This window comes from Kryptolebias marmoratus, linkage group LG7 (assembly GCF_001649575.2).
Source record: "Kryptolebias marmoratus isolate JLee-2015 linkage group LG7, ASM164957v2, whole genome shotgun sequence".
In the NCBI taxonomy this organism is placed as follows: Eukaryota; Metazoa; Chordata; class Actinopteri; order Cyprinodontiformes; family Rivulidae; genus Kryptolebias; species Kryptolebias marmoratus.
This window is the reverse complement of record NC_051436.1, coordinates 6,654,577-6,669,955: the sequence shown is the minus strand read 5'-3', so window position 1 is coordinate 6,669,955 and position 15,379 is coordinate 6,654,577. Positions and strand designations below refer to the sequence as shown.

Sequence of the window (15,379 nt, the reverse complement as noted above, 5' to 3'; positions counted from 1 at the left end):
TATTTATTGTTCAGAAACATGAAGTCGCCATCATTTAAAAGTTACATCGAACTCGTGGGCGAAAGCAGAAGAAGCCTTTTTCAGGTGGAGGTTCGGTGACTTTGACCAACCTTACGGGCGTGCCTAATTCCTCCGTGCTGCTATGTTTAGCCTCCCGCCCCACAGCGCAGCCGTCTGTGTCACCCAGGAAGTTGCTGGAAACGGCTCACACCATCAAACGCCCCCAGAGGCCCCCGCCGCACTAATTGTGCCTTTCCCTTCTGGAAGCCTTAGCAACCAGGACTTGCAAAAATAAAAGGGGGACAATTAAGGTCAACTTTACATTTCTTGTGTGGTTTCGTGATTAAGATTCGTGAGAATCTACGAAAAAAACATCTAATATTAAGGAGACAGTGTGTATTCACAATCTTTGAATTGATAATAAATAACAAAACAATCCTGATTAGGATGTGGGATTTTTGTAAGAGTGTACCAATTTTTTTTTAAAAACTACAAAAAAATAAAAACAGTATCAGCATCTTGTGACTCATCAACTCTATAACAACTACAGACATTTAAAAAAAAGATTAAATCTATACAGTGTGCATCACATGTTTATTGGTGACAATTTAGGGCTATATTTGCTTTTCCTCTTAATGGACATTATGAGAATTTCATATCCAGATGGAGCTTATCGGCGGGAAGAAACAAACATTCATGCTGCTGCAGCTGCTGCAGCGTTGAACCCATAAAGATGAATGAATCGCGTAAGAAAGAGAGAAGGAAAAAAGCAACCACACTTTTAGAGAAACTCTCAAAAGAAATCAGTGTTATTTCAAATGAGCGCCTAAATGAAACGCATGGTGGGATATGTGCAGGAGAAAAAGGGCATCTTCCTCAAATCCCCTCGAGCTGCATTTTAGTTTCTTTCTCAGATAGACGGCGGCGAACTCCTCGATACAAGTCGGATCAAAAGTAACACGTCGGGTTTGCTTCCATTAACGCAGCCGTGCTTAAGTGTTTTACGCTCCTCTTGGGACCATTTGAACCCGTGTAACTTTGCGGTCTCACACCAGGAATGAGAGCAAACACCTTCAAGAAAAAAAAGAAAAGAAAAAAACATCAGCCAAATGTCACGCCGCCCCTTGCAGCTCTGCGGTGTCTGATGGAAGTCAGCGCCTTTAAGCGCCGAGTTGGCAGCGTTACCAGCGGCGGCTCCACAGGCCAGGAAAGGCCCCCGAGGGGCTGGCATTTCAAAGCAGAGGGGCACGAGCTACGTGGGATGCTTAAGCTCACAAAGCATATAAAGCAAACCATGGTTGGTAATGGTAATTTGAATTTAGGCAGCATGTCCATGGAGCAGCTGCGTGGCAATTTGCTAAATCTTGTAGACCAGTGGTGTCCAATCCTGGTCCTGGAGGGCCTCCATCCTGCAGGTTTTAGATGTTTCTCTGCTCTTCAGCAGGTCTTCAAGCTCTGCAGAAGCCTGTTAATCACTCAGTCACTCAAATCAGGTGTGTCGAATTAGAGAAACACCTAAAACATGCAGGATGGTGGCGCTCCAGGACCAGGACTGGACACCACTGATGTAGACTGCTAGTACGGAATGATAAATGTTGCCCCTTTTTTAACTTCTGTTAATGTCATGGAAAGTGGTGGTGGATGGTGCATCATGAAACCGTCGTCATAAAAAAGATAAACAAAGCAGCTCCGCCTCCTTTTGAAGTTGAAGCCATAATGTCGGGCATCGTGGAAACGGAGACGAACCCAGAGTGCAGACTCATTTTTAAGTGAACTAATTTATTAAAATAAAACAAACAAAAATAAAAAGGCTGACATGGCAGCAAAAACTGAAACTAAGTACAAACATGGAAAAACAAAGTGTGGCGCAAAAACATGGAGCAAGACAAAACAGCAAGGAACCAAGAACAATGATCCAGCAGCGTGTGGAGGAGATGACCGGGTTTTCAAAACACAGGAGTTGATCAGGAAAGTGGGCACAGGTGGAATGATTGCCAGAACTCGGGGCAGGTGTAAGTGGGCGTGGCAGGAAGACAAATGAATGACAGAGGAGGAGTGAATAATGACACCAAACAAGAACAGGAAGAACTAAACTGAACAATAACTCAAACAGAAACAAGATAATAACAAAAACAATAAACTTAAACACAAAAACCCAAATCCCCCACACAAAACCTCTGATTTAGGGGCTCTGCCATGTTGTGTTTTTGGATCCAGAGTTTTCGCAGTTGGGATGTGGGGCTGAAAGTCCTACCTACTCCCCAAAACACAATTACGGGAGTTTTAGACATCAGTTAATTGATTACAGCTGAACATGGAGAAAGTTTAGTTTACATGGACTTAAAACCTATTCTGCAGCCTTCCTAAAGGGGGCGCCCATGCTGCTTAAGCTTCAGCTTCCGCATTGCGTTCCTGTGTCTAGTTGTTAAAATATACCAATGGAATGACCCAAATGCAGACAGGTTGACGGATCCAAGAACTTTGAACAAATTAAATGAAAACAGACTGGTCTAAACTACAAACAGCAGAAATAAGTCCAGGGTAAAACAGGCAACGGGACGACATGAATCTAACAAAAGAGCAACTAAAAACCAGGGACCACGTATACTGAGGCAAGAAGGTGACTAACACGGGGCAGGTGAGCTGACCAGGTGAAAAGGCTGGAATAGGAACCAGAAAAATGCACAAATGTGAGCAGATTAAACAGGAAGCCATGTACAGAAACAACTAGATCTCGAGAATACCAAAGGACAGAATCCATAAACCACAAGGGAGGGAAACGTCTTCAAATATTAAAGAAAGTGTAGTTGCTTTATGGTTCGATTGTCAGGTCTTAGGAGGAGTGAGAATCTCCACCGGCGCGTAAACCGTGACAGCTATGATGTGTAGCCACGCCAACGAGAAAGCTGTTTACTTCTCGGAGCTTGTGATTGAGCTTTCCAAAGCTCAGATAATTCCCCGGATAAGACCCCAAATCCAGACAAGATGACGAAGAAACATCACGGATGTAGGCCAGAGACAGGAGCAAAACTTAGAACAAGGAGGAGGGAACAAAAAAAAAAGGTGAAACCATTTCTTCAGCCGCTCTTCAAGGAATATATGAGATTATAAACTAATGAGAAGACACAAGGACACAGCAGAAATATCAGAAATAAGGTGGTACTTATTTCAGCACGACTTTGTTCCAGGATCAGATTCTGGACTCCGTCTCCTCTCTATAATGAGTAAAGGCCAAATAAAGGAACTGCAGTTCTGGAAACCTGGAAATGTTTCTGTCCACGTTGAGTTCACCGGTGTCACCTCCCGGTTTTCATGTGACATTATCAGCTCGGTTGTTGCCAGGCTACAAACTCAACACCAACTTACGTTCGCGCCAATCCTCTGAGATTTCCACCTCACCTCTCCCCACTTCCAACTTTCCATCATTTTCGTCTCTTTGGTTTGGTTACAGTATTTGTGTACTTTTTTTTTTTTTTCCTCACCAGTTTATCCCGCAACAATATCACTTCCCTTCCGGGAATAATAAAGTATTGTTTAATTCAGTTCAGACAACAATGCAGCCATCTGGATATGGAGAGCAGGAGAAATGAGAATGCTGAGCGTAAGTGATGCGCGCGATGCCTTTTGTTTTGCAGCTTTGATCGCCAAGGTTACCAGGCAATGCTCAGCAGCTGGAGCTGTCACAGCAGGAAAAAAGCTCCATATGATTCATAATTCATGCAGAAGCCTTTTTATTTTCATTTTCTAAAGATTTCTGCTTCGCTCCGTGGGCATGCAAACCTGACAGTTACTCTGTAGTGTCTTTTTTTTTGCCCAGCATATGTTCTCTGTGAGCGCTAACGCCGTTCACACAAGGGCGCGAGATGAATTCTGGGTCGCCAGTCAGACATGCATGTGTGGACTTGCTCTCCGCCGGTCCCTATGGCCTGTTATCATCGTTCATAATTGGATTCAGAGGGAACAAGGCATGTTTCCACTCCCAGAAGTATCTGTTGTTGTGGTACTTCGGCTACGAAGCGAGCTCAAAGAAAATGTGATTTAGCCGCCTTTCTTGTCAGCGTGTTTACCGGTAATCACAGAGTCTTCCTGGCTTATTTAGCATTCCGGCGGCAGGTCTGGTCAGACCCCAGCGTCAGGAGTCAGCGCTGATGAGCCCCTGAGCCCCGGCGGTGAAACCGAGCCCATCAGGCTCAGTGCAATCGCCTAAATCAGTCATCAGGCTCGTCCGTCTGAAGGTCACCGCTGAGCGACGGCACGCGCACTTCCAGGTCCTGCTGTCAGTTCTTTCAGACCTCAGAGACGTCTTCTTAGTTCTTATTTCTTCACCTCCCCTTTTCGACGTGTTGCCGGAGTTTTGCCTTCCTCCCAGGACGGTTGCTATGGAAAGGTGCATCCCGATAAAGGACGGTTGTTCATTTTTCCACCAGCCGTTTATGTCTATGCAAAACGCATGACTCAGCCCCGTTAGGTTATCCGCGTCGTGTTTAACTGCTAATTGTACCCAAATGGTTGGCTGAATTATGTGGGTGCTGCCGTGGCATCATTACGTGACAACCTCTGACCAAAACTAAACAAAAACAAAACATGTTTTAGGTGTTATCACGATTGTATAACCATTGTTTGTTTATTCTTTATTTGATGTTTTTGGTGGGTTGGTTGTTGCTCTCTGTTCTCAGGCGGAAGATGAAGAAGAGGAGGACCAGCCTCTGAGCCTGTCCTGGCCCGAATCCAACCGCAAGCGCTTCACCTACCTCTTCATCATGCCCATCGTCCTGCCCCTGTGGCTGACGCTGCCCGATGTCAGGAAAACGGTGCGTGTGACAACATTCTGACTTCGTCTGACTTCAACGCCCAGTCATTGAGTGTTCACGTTCTGCCCTCTTCCTCTCCAGTCGTCAAAGAAGTTCTTCCCCATCACCTTCCTGGGTGCCATCTGCTGGATTGCAGGATTCTCTTACTTAATGGTGTGGTGGGCTCACCAGGTACTCAGACCTCATAATAGCTGTTTTCTCTCTAAGAGGTGCTTGTGATTTTGACATCCAACAACAAAAAAAAAGCACAATCCTTGTTATATTTTAATCCATAATCCATCCACTCAGACATAACTACAGCCGTCTCATTCCAAACTAGAAAACTGACTGTCAAGTTTTGTTTTTTTGGTCGTCTCAATAAGCTCCAAAGCACTGCAAGAAAATTAAAAATAGCTGGAACAAAAGATTAGGTTTTATTTATCCTAAAGCTTTCTTTCTTTCTGCAGGTTGGACAGACCATTGGGATTACAGAGGAGATTATGGGCCTGACTATATTAGCAGCTGGAACCTCCATCCCTGACCTCATCACCAGTGTCATAGTAGCACGCAAGGGGCTGGGAGATATGGCTGTTTCCAGCTCCGTGGGCTCCAACATCTTTGACATTACTGTCGGGTATGGCATCTGAACAGGGTTTGAGTCTGTGTCGATAATTATTTTCCTAATGTAGGTTTGATGCAAAGCAAAAAAACAGAAACAGAGGGAATGCAGTCACCGACAGAGAGGAAGTTGAGCCTCGGACGTCCAAGTCAAAAAAAACTCGCCAAATGATCGAAAAAGTAAATCTGTATATCTTTATTTCAGACGTGTACTCTAGTAGATTAAGTCATAAATGTGACCCATTTTGGCAAGATAGGTCCTTAAAGACACCATCTAACTAAAATAGCAGATAATCTTCATAATCTACCTTTAACTCTGTCTTCAGAAAGAATCCTTTGTTTTATAACCTTTACATTCTCCTTTGAAATTAACCATTTTTCTCTGTCGGCTGCTGTAGCACCTGGAAATCCCTTCGTATAATGTTTGGCTTCACTGTAAAGCTAAGGCATTCCCCCTTTTTTTAAATAAAGGCCTGGAATTCCCGATGACATCATTCCAGACCAATGAAAATGGAGTTTTCAAACCAGCGATTCTCGTAAACAAAACCAGCTTGTTGCCAGGTGATAAATCACCAAACTTCAACAAGCTGTGGATTGTTTTGAAGCTTTTGAGATGAAGAATTTGAAAATAGCTACTCGATAATGAAAAATTCCTCACTGGGACCCATTTTGCCAGCATGGGTCGCATATGTTGCCAAGGCGGGGACAAAGTTAGGCGAGGCAGATACGATGTGGGCAACAAAATACTGTCCACAGCCTAGAAGACAGATTTGCAGTCTGTGCACTCAACAATAGGCTGTGATTTTTTTTAAAAAAGCAGTTGCATGGCTTGCTGGTCACAAACATTCATAATTTACTGAGTCAGAAACCAAAAATTTGCCTTTTTACTCGTAATTTTGAGTCGTCAACTAGTCGCCCACAGTCACAGCCCAATAAGACACAACCTTAAGTCAGTGGTGTCCAATCCTGGCCCTGGAGGGCCACTATCCTGCAGGTTTTAGATGTTTCCCTGCTCTTCAGCAGGTCTTCAGGTTCTGCAGAAGCCTGTTAATCATTCAGTCATTCAAATCAGGTGTGTTGAATCAGAGAAACACCTAAAACATGCAGGATAGTGGTCCTCCAGGACCAGGATTGGACACCCCTGCCTTAAGTAAAAGACAGCTAGAAATTCCTTTGTTACTGCAACAAAGTGACAAATGTAAAAGTCTCAGCGTGTTGTAGAAAACTGCTCCACGTTTTGTCTTGTTATTGTAGAATCGTTAGTTCTGAGCTGAGAGCCGACTCCACGTTCATGTGTCGTGTTTGCGTCTCCGCAGACTGCCGTTTCCCTGGCTCCTGTGGTCCCTCTTCAGGGGCCTGAGGCCGGTGCAGGTCAGCTCCAACGGCCTCTTCTGTGCCATCGTGCTCCTCTTCATCATGCTCCTCTTCGTCATCATCTCCATCGCCGCGTGCAAGTGGCGCATGAGCAAGCTCCTGGGCTTCATCATGTTCATGCTGTACTTCGTCTTCCTGGTGGTCAGCGTCATGCTGGAGGACAGGGTGATCACCTGTCCGGTGTCCATCTGAGGACCCGTTCGGCCTTCGCCACCAACGCCGACAACCATCCCTACCGTCTGCCGCCGCCCTCGCCTGAACCCTTGTGATCCTTTGCACCAGGAATAATTTAACAAAAAAAAGAGAGGAAAATTGCTTTTGAGAATAATATAAAAATAAGGGAAACTTCCCATATTACCAGGGAAAAAAGTTAAATCGACTAGACTTCAGCTTGGAAGGTTTTGTATCGACCTAAACTCATTGGATTTTTACTTATTTTTGTTTCGCTGGCAGGTGAAAATGGTGGAGTTGGTGGGTTGACGGGCGTACGTCGGAAACTAGACGTATTATGCATGCCATTAGTTTCACTGGAGGAGCTTAAATCAATCCAGTTTTGTGAAGAAAAAAAAAATATATAAAAAGAAAGAAACAAGAGTTGCACATTGTATAGACTAACAAATGCAGTGACAGATCATGAATGGGGAGATTCTTTGAGCCTAACAGACTGAAACACCATCGCCAAGAATGAGAAATGGATGTGGATGATTTATTTATTTATTTTTGTTCCAAATGGGTTTCCTCCATGGTGGCATCAAGACTCTCTTCTTTGCTTCGTGTCTGAGAGACGAGCAGAAACTCTTAACTGGGCAGAAATCTTTTCTTTCTCTTGTTTTTGCGGATCCATCTGTGCTTCAGTCTGAACGACGAGTTTCCCGTTTCCTGCCAGTTTTCATTTGACACAGCATGTTTCTTTGGAGTCGTTTTCTTTTTTTATTTTCTTTTATTATTATTTGGGGATTTCCATGAGGTATTAGAATTAGCAGTAGAAATACGGTAACAGTATTAGTTAATGAACACACTGTACAGAACCTTCTATGCTTCACGTGTACTGACGAAGAAAAAAAGGCAAGTATATAAGCCTAACTCTCAAAATATACACTAGCCTTCAATATCTCGTACCAGTTGGGAAGAAATGCATGAGTACTTAGGCTCATTAAAGTTCCATTACTAAGTCAATGTCAAAAATAATACATAAAGAACTTTACAGTGTTTAAGCGTCATGGTTGACTTAGATTAGTCGATGTGTAGTGCTGCGTTCACGGTAGAAGTTGGCTCAGATCACTGTCTAGTTAAGCCGCTGGGACATAAGTTACAAGGCATCAACTGCATGAAAAGAAAAAAAAAAACAGCAGAGAATAATACCCTATTAATCAGTCATATATAAACTTTTTTAAACCTCTTCCATCACGTCCCAATGCAAGCCACTGCACAATCTATGTAGAGAGTTGTCAACGCATACGGTTGACGATAGCTAGCAAACTGTCGATCTTTTTCCCCAATCAAAGGTGCTTTTTTTTGTGTGAATGTGCAATCTGCATTTGGAGGCGCAATGACCGGTCTTTAAATTGATCGATAACGTGAAGGGAAGTTACACGCACGCCGGTTTGTGTTTAAGGAAAGGCCGAATCCCGTTTCACCTCCTCCTCCAACTTCTTTTGAGTAGAGCTGGGGCTTCCCAGTGGACCTTCAAAACGAGACTTTTCAGCGGACCATGAAATGAGGGGCAAGTATGCTTACTAATGTTATTAATTTCTTTGGTAAAAGAATGTTTTTTTTTATTTATTGACACAAGAACCACTGGACTGTCTGGTACCAATGTGTTTTGTTTGGCGTCAACTTTTAATTATCCCTAAGAAACGCGGAAAGTAGCAAACACGATGTCCAATTTCAGCTGTTAGCAGCGTTTATTTTGAAATATTCTGGTGTATTATTATTATCATGGTCGATCTTCTCAAAAAACAAAAAAAATAAGCTTTATACAGAGGTCTGCAAGCTTCATCATTCGATTTATAGACACTTTATGGGCATGTTGGCATTGCGTCTGTTTACGGAAAAGGAATTGGCTATAACTGATGGGGTGTCCCATGCAGTGGATTATGTTTGTGACTTTGAATTAAGGGGTAGGAGTAACACTTGGAAATGTGATTTGGCCAAAGTGTCTCTTTACGATACATAGAATGTGGAAATCACTCACCTAATAGCAATATACCTGTCGTCTCTTGAGAACCCCATCCTTCGCGTCTCCGGTTGTCCTTTTCGTCTGACTCCAGGATGGGAAGCGGGCGACCGGCCCTCCTAAAACGGAGCCTTTTTTTTTTTTTTTTTTTCCTGTCTGAGCTGGCCGGAAGTACCCCTGCTTTACCTCGACACACAGCCTCTGTACAGCAGCGTTGTAGGAGCTACCTGTAAAATATTAGTAAATAAATTCTCTGAATGTGTGCGGAAACTTTGCATGCGAGGAACTTGGGCTGGTTACCCACGAACTGTACAGCAGAGCTTAGACCAACTGTATAATGTATGTTGACTTTTATGCACCCGTTCACAGAGAAACACCAAGAAATCATTGGCTTTATTTTTGTAAATATATTAACTCTTTGCTTTTTAGCAACAACCAAATGTTTCACATGGATTTTTTTAATTATTTATTTTTTTGGAAGTGTGTATCAAAAAAAAAAAAGCACATTTGCGCTGGTGACCCTTTAGTAGCGTAGCACTTTTCACCTGATTAGCATCGATTAGCTGCCTGTTCAGTTTCTGTAATTTAAACGAGGGCTTGAAAACAATAGTTCAGACTGTTGAAGTGGGGTTATGTGAAACCTTTAGGAGCAATTAAATCCTTAGCGGTTGTAGACAACTCTTTGAACAATCTCAGCTTGGAGAAACAGAGGTGGATTCTGACCGGATCGATAAGCTAACGGCTAACGGCTAATGGCGAGGCTAAGACCAAAGGGAATTTGCCATTGACCTAAAACGACACCATAGTCAAAAGTTTTATAGCGATTCAGGTTAAAACCTATTTTAGGAACCTTTACATCACAGCCAGTGTCATATATATATATATATATATATACACTTATTTACAAAAGAGCTCTTCGTTTATTTGCTAGTGCTAACAGCTAGCTGTAGCGCTTCAGGTGCAGCTCGAGGCACTTCCAGCAGGAATATCATAATATTTCTGCCAGAAAAACTGAGTAATGTGAAATTTTTAGTGGTGTAAAGGTTTATAAAGTAGCGTTCACGAGAAGCAGTATGAAATCATCGAGACTGGAGTTGTTTTGGTGTTAGCCTCGCTCGAGCTAGCCATTAGCTTGTCAGCCCGGCCAACGGATCGAACGGTACTTGTTCGACACGTTTCCGCAGAACCGCACTTGGAAACATCTGAACCACCCCTTTAAATACCACATTGCCTCCTTTAATTCCACGACCTCACAGTGCCGCCAATGCTTTCTGACATTTCAGGAAAAAACAAAAAACAAAATTAAAAATAAAATTAAAAAAACCCACGTCCTCACATCCGTTGTGTGTTGTCATGCCTTTACATTGTCGCCACCCAGATTGGACGGGTCCATTTATGGCCTCCGCGATGACTCACGACGGGCTTTGTGAAAAAAATCTTCCTGTGCACACTTTGCCATTAAAACCTTTCCTTCAGAGCCCACACACACACATACACACACACACACACACTCCAGTTAATGCGATCTCACCTCAGCTCTGGTTTCTTCTCACCCCATCTTCAAAAGAATATAAATGACATGTTCTTGCTGAGACTGGATGATGAGGTGAAGTCTATTTTTATGCCTGCGCAGTTGACTCGACAGGACTGCGTATTGGAGGAAAGAAAGACAAATTTTTATCTGATCTGAAGTGTAAAAAGTGTCGGAGGGAAAGGTTAGCTGGCCTGTTTACCACATCATCTCAGCTAAAACAAGACTTTTGAATGTAACAACAGGTGAGACCCCCGCCACCTCATCGCCGGATCAGTTCCCAGAGCTCCTTTCTTTTTGTTTTTAAGTGTGACCATGAATGAAGGAACAAAAAACAAAGACATAAACACATCCCATTGGTTCGGGCACGTACGCGCTTTGGCACTGATTGTGGTTTCACCAAGTGAAAGCTGACCACTAACGGAGATTCTTGCACTGTAAATGTTTTATTTTCTTGGTGTTGATCTCAGATTTATTTAACATGTACATACAATGTAAACAGATACAAATGATCCATATAATCTATATGTGTAAAAGAAATATGTCTCTTTATGTAAAAAAAAAACCACACAAAGTATATAATAATAATAATAACAATGAAAACAAATAAAGACACTAATTCAAATATGCAAAAGTGTGTTTGGTTGTCTTATTCGTTCATGGCATTATTTTAGCACAAACGCTGTGGCAGGGATGCAACAGGATTTACACGGAGGAAAAAAAATAAATAAAAATCATAATTTCTTGTTTGTAAACAATGTTTTATTTGTCCTAAATACACTGAGATATTAAGGAAACTTGTGGTAGAACATCAGCACTGAATAATGTTAGCCTCAGCTGCACTCATTATTCTTCTTTCTCTCTTTGTAAAACCAATATAACAGGGCTTTTCAATTGGTGGCGCAGGGGCCACATCTGGCCCACTGATGAGCTCAGTCCGGCCCACCAAGCCGACAGCCCCTGAGCGGGTAGCTTTCAGTTCTTGCCATCATTCACTTCCTCCTGAACTTCGGTCTCTAGATTCTCAACATCTTGTTGCAGAAATAGCACGAATCGATGACTGCAGTTTCATTTTTATTATTATTATTATTATTGGTGCTGCAAAAACAGGAGCTGTTACGTCAAACTGCTTCTTCTGCATGAAATGCAACTTTTGTTTTTCTTCTAAACTAGCATCAAACTAAAATCAATACACCGCTTGGAGACCATTTTTTTGATTTGTTTTTAATGTTTTGAGCATATTTATTTTATTTCACCACACCAGTAGCCTCTAATGTCATGGTTTCTGGAATTTTATGGGGTTTTTTTTCCTCTTTGGGTTCTTGTTGTACCTCACTTGCAGTTCTAGTTTGTAAAATCACCACCTCTAACGTTTTTTAACCTTCCCGTTCCGTTGCCATCTGCCTCGGGTTTGTAATCAGCACACCTCTTCCTCATGTTCGTCATGCCTCCGTGTATTTATAGCCGCCCTCCTGTTTTCCTTTTTTTGTGCGTTTGTCAGATCCGCGTGTTGTCATGGTCACCCTCACTGCCGTGTTACAGTGTTTACCTGGGTTTTTTTTTATTTTTTTGTGATCTATAAATAAAAGGATTATTTTCATCACTCGTTAGTCAACTTTTATGTCTGCATCGGGTCCTCGAGCTGCACTAGCTTTGTGATTTAATTGGCACATTATTGAATTTATTTGATAAGTTAAATTAATACACTTGCATCCTTTTTTTTTTTTTTACTCAGTTCAATTTAAACAAAACGGATCCAGAGTCAGCAGGTAAGACTGATAAAGGAGTTCCTCGCAGGATGAGCGGAAAGCCAAACATGAATTTCTGACATTAAAACATTAAAACGTTACCCGTAACACCACCTCTGATCTGTCTGTGGGTTTAATAAGCGGCCCGCGGGCTGAATATGGCCCATTTTTAAAACTGTTTTGGCCCTCAGAGAGCTGCCAGAATCCCAAAGTGATTTGTCTGAATTTTATTACTATAAATCGACCAATCAGAACGTCACGTTAGGCTAGAAGACGTCTGACTCTGTCCAACAGGTAAACCATAACAACAAACAGGTGTGGGCTGGGTAAATATGCTTACCTACTACTATTAGTACTACTATTACTACTACTACTTTATTTATAAAGCACTCTGAAACAACCACAGCTGCAACAAAGTGCTATACATATAAAATCAAAGAATATTTAAAGCATTTTTACCTGTCAGCAGCTGTTTGATTTACCTGTCAAACGACCCTCAGCGTACGTGTTATGAATGACTCTCAGCTACACCCGCACCACATTTTCAAACCTCTAAAATGGACTGACTTATGGCCATTGTCATGTTCTGTGGGAGCCATCTTGAATTGGGTCGGCTTCAAAATTCAATCAATTGTAGACGAACATCCAACGTTTATTTTCTGAAAGCTTCATCAAAATCCGTCCAGTGGTTCACAGGACATTTTGCTAACAGACAGACAGAGCTGAATTCAGCTAGTTAAGTGTCATAATTTAAAACAAAGATCCCTGTGTAACCTGGAAACGCTCAGAGTGTGTGTTGGGGATCGGTCTCAGTTGCTACCACACCAGATTTCAGGTCAGTAAGTGTAAAACTGACAACGTTAGAGCCATTTTTGTATTTTTCAAGGTCAGTAGAGTGTGGCGGCCATCTTGAATCAGGCTGACACCAAAAGTTAATCAGTTACAGATGTACATCCGATGATTACGTTCTGCGAGTTTCGTTAAAATTCGCCTACTGGTTCACGAGATATTTTGCTAACAGACAGACACTCCAGTTATTTATTTATATAAATATATATATATATACAGTATATGTTCGGCCCATTTGCAACTGAAGTTGAGCGGCGATGATTCAGAAATCTGAATAATCTTTCAGGGTCACATTTATCCATAATTACCTGTTCAAGTGTGTTTGTTTTTTTTTTTTAAAAAGGCTGATTACCTTCAAATAAATTAAAGTTAACCAGGACGCTCAAACTTAGAGAGTCCTGAAAGATAAATGTTTTTAATTTACAAAATTATTTTTAAAAAAAAACCTTCCAAAGTAGCATTTAAAGGGGATAAAAACAGCTTGTGATTTTATTTGTTTTTTTAATTTTTTTTAATTTTTTGGTGGTTTCCTGCTCCTCACCATTTTGTACCAGGATGTGGCGCCATCTTGTGTCCGAACCCCGCCTCTTCGGCGTGACGCAATCGCCCTCCTCGCCTGGCTTCATGGAAAACGTTGATGTCTTCCGGCGTTTTCCCGCAAGCTCATCTGAACCTGAACCTTTCCTCCGAATGATCCCTCATGGTTTTCCGAATAACTTTCTGGGTTTAGCCTAATTACTCATCATAACACGGTTTGTTTTCAGAACACCATGCTGGTATTCTTGAAGTGGCTTATCTCTGCCAAGGTATTAGTGTGAGGAGCATGAAGGCGAGTGACAGTCTGTGGGTGTTTACCTTTGAACAAAACTGGAGGGAAGAGAGAAACGAGGCCCTCGCAGGATTCCCAGGAAGCACAGACTGCGGCCTACAGCAGATCCCGTCGCTGAAACTAAACGTGTTAAACTTCCTAACAACAACAAAGAGATTGAAAGCAGACATAAATGTTGAATTCCTGAAAGCAATGAAAGAGTTGAAAGTCATTAAATTCAAACTGCTGGCGGAGCGGACTTCCCAGACCTTCCCATCCCCGAGCTTTCTCTGGAAGTGTGTGTCATCTTCTCCGGCAGTCCCAGACTCTCCCCCGGGACAGGTTCCCGCCGCCGTTCGCTGGAACCCTGCAGGAAAATCCCTTCTAACCTCCTCACCAGGATCCAATCAGATACGGCACCAGGAGAGCGCATGTCGTCTCCTTTGGAGCTGTTTTAGGTGGAACATTTTGGGCTTTTTTTTGTTTTTTCTTTATTTTTCCTCTGGATCTACCTGAGAGAAGAGGCGGTGAGTCGAGGTCAGGTGTCAGAAAATGAAACGAAGCGTGTTTGTTAGGCTGACATCGAGTTTGGGTTTTATTAGAGCAAAACGGCTGAACATGATGTCAGCAAGAAGCCAATAAGAGTAAAATAAATATTATTATTGATTACCCAGCAGGTACAAAAGATACTGCAATATTTATTATTTTTGATTAATTTTGTCCTTTTTTTAATGTATTTTTGCTGTGACCTGTATGGTGTGAAATGTTCTTGTGGTTAAATTAGATTTAAAATAATAACAACATTAATAAATAAATAGTATTATTATTATTATTTCAGCTAAATATATTTGTCTGTAAATATTTTAGCTTTCCGTGCAGTAAAAGTTGATTTTAAAGCCAAAGAAGCTGAATGCTAAGATAAAGAAACAATAGGCTTGCTATGTGCTAAAATGAGCAAATACCAGCTAAAATTAGCAAAAAGATAGCTAAAAGTAACAAAATGCTAGCTAAAAGCTAAAGTAGCAAAAGTCTAGTTAAAAGCTAAAAGTACCAAAAGTCCTACTAAATGCTAAAGTAGCAAAGGGGTAGCTAAAAGCTCAAATTAACCAATTACTTGCTAAAGGTAGCAAAAGGCTAGCTAGAAGTAGCACAAGTCTAGCTAAAAGCTAAATGTAGCAAAAGGCTTGTTAAAAGCTGAAGTAGCGAAAGGGTAGCTAAAAGTAGCAAATTACTTGCTAGGGGTAGCAAAATGCTAGGTAAAAGTAGCAAAAGGGTAGCTAGAAGCTAAAATTAACAAATTACTTGCTAAAAGTAGCAAAAAGCTATCTAAAGGTGGCGCAAGTCTAGCTAAAAGCTAAAGTAGCAAAGGTCTGTCTCAAAGCTAAATGTCACTAAAGGCGTGTTAAAAGTTGAAGTAGCAAAAGTCTAGCTAAAAGCTAAAGTAGCAAAAATCTGACTCAAGGCCAAATGTAGCAAAAGGCTTAT

At 41.8% G+C, this 15,379-nt stretch overlaps 1 protein-coding gene across 4 annotated transcripts in view; it reads left to right on the top strand.

Moving 5' to 3' along the window:
- Positions 1-8,128, top strand: part of LOC108234864 (sodium/potassium/calcium exchanger 2) — a 65,449-nt gene extending 57,321 nt beyond the window's left edge. For all 4 annotated transcript variants that reach the window (XM_017414440.3, XM_037976633.1, XM_017414435.3 and 1 more), the window contains 4 exons: positions 4,677-4,811; positions 4,893-4,982; positions 5,258-5,424; positions 6,725-8,128. In XM_017414440.3, the coding sequence (XP_017269929.1) occupies positions 4,677-4,811; positions 4,893-4,982; positions 5,258-5,424; positions 6,725-6,974 (642 nt within the window). In that variant the 3' untranslated portion in view covers positions 6,975-8,128. The remainder of the gene's footprint in view (positions 1-4,676; positions 4,812-4,892; positions 4,983-5,257; positions 5,425-6,724) is intronic.
- The last annotated feature ends 7,251 nt before the right edge of the window (positions 8,129-15,379 follow it).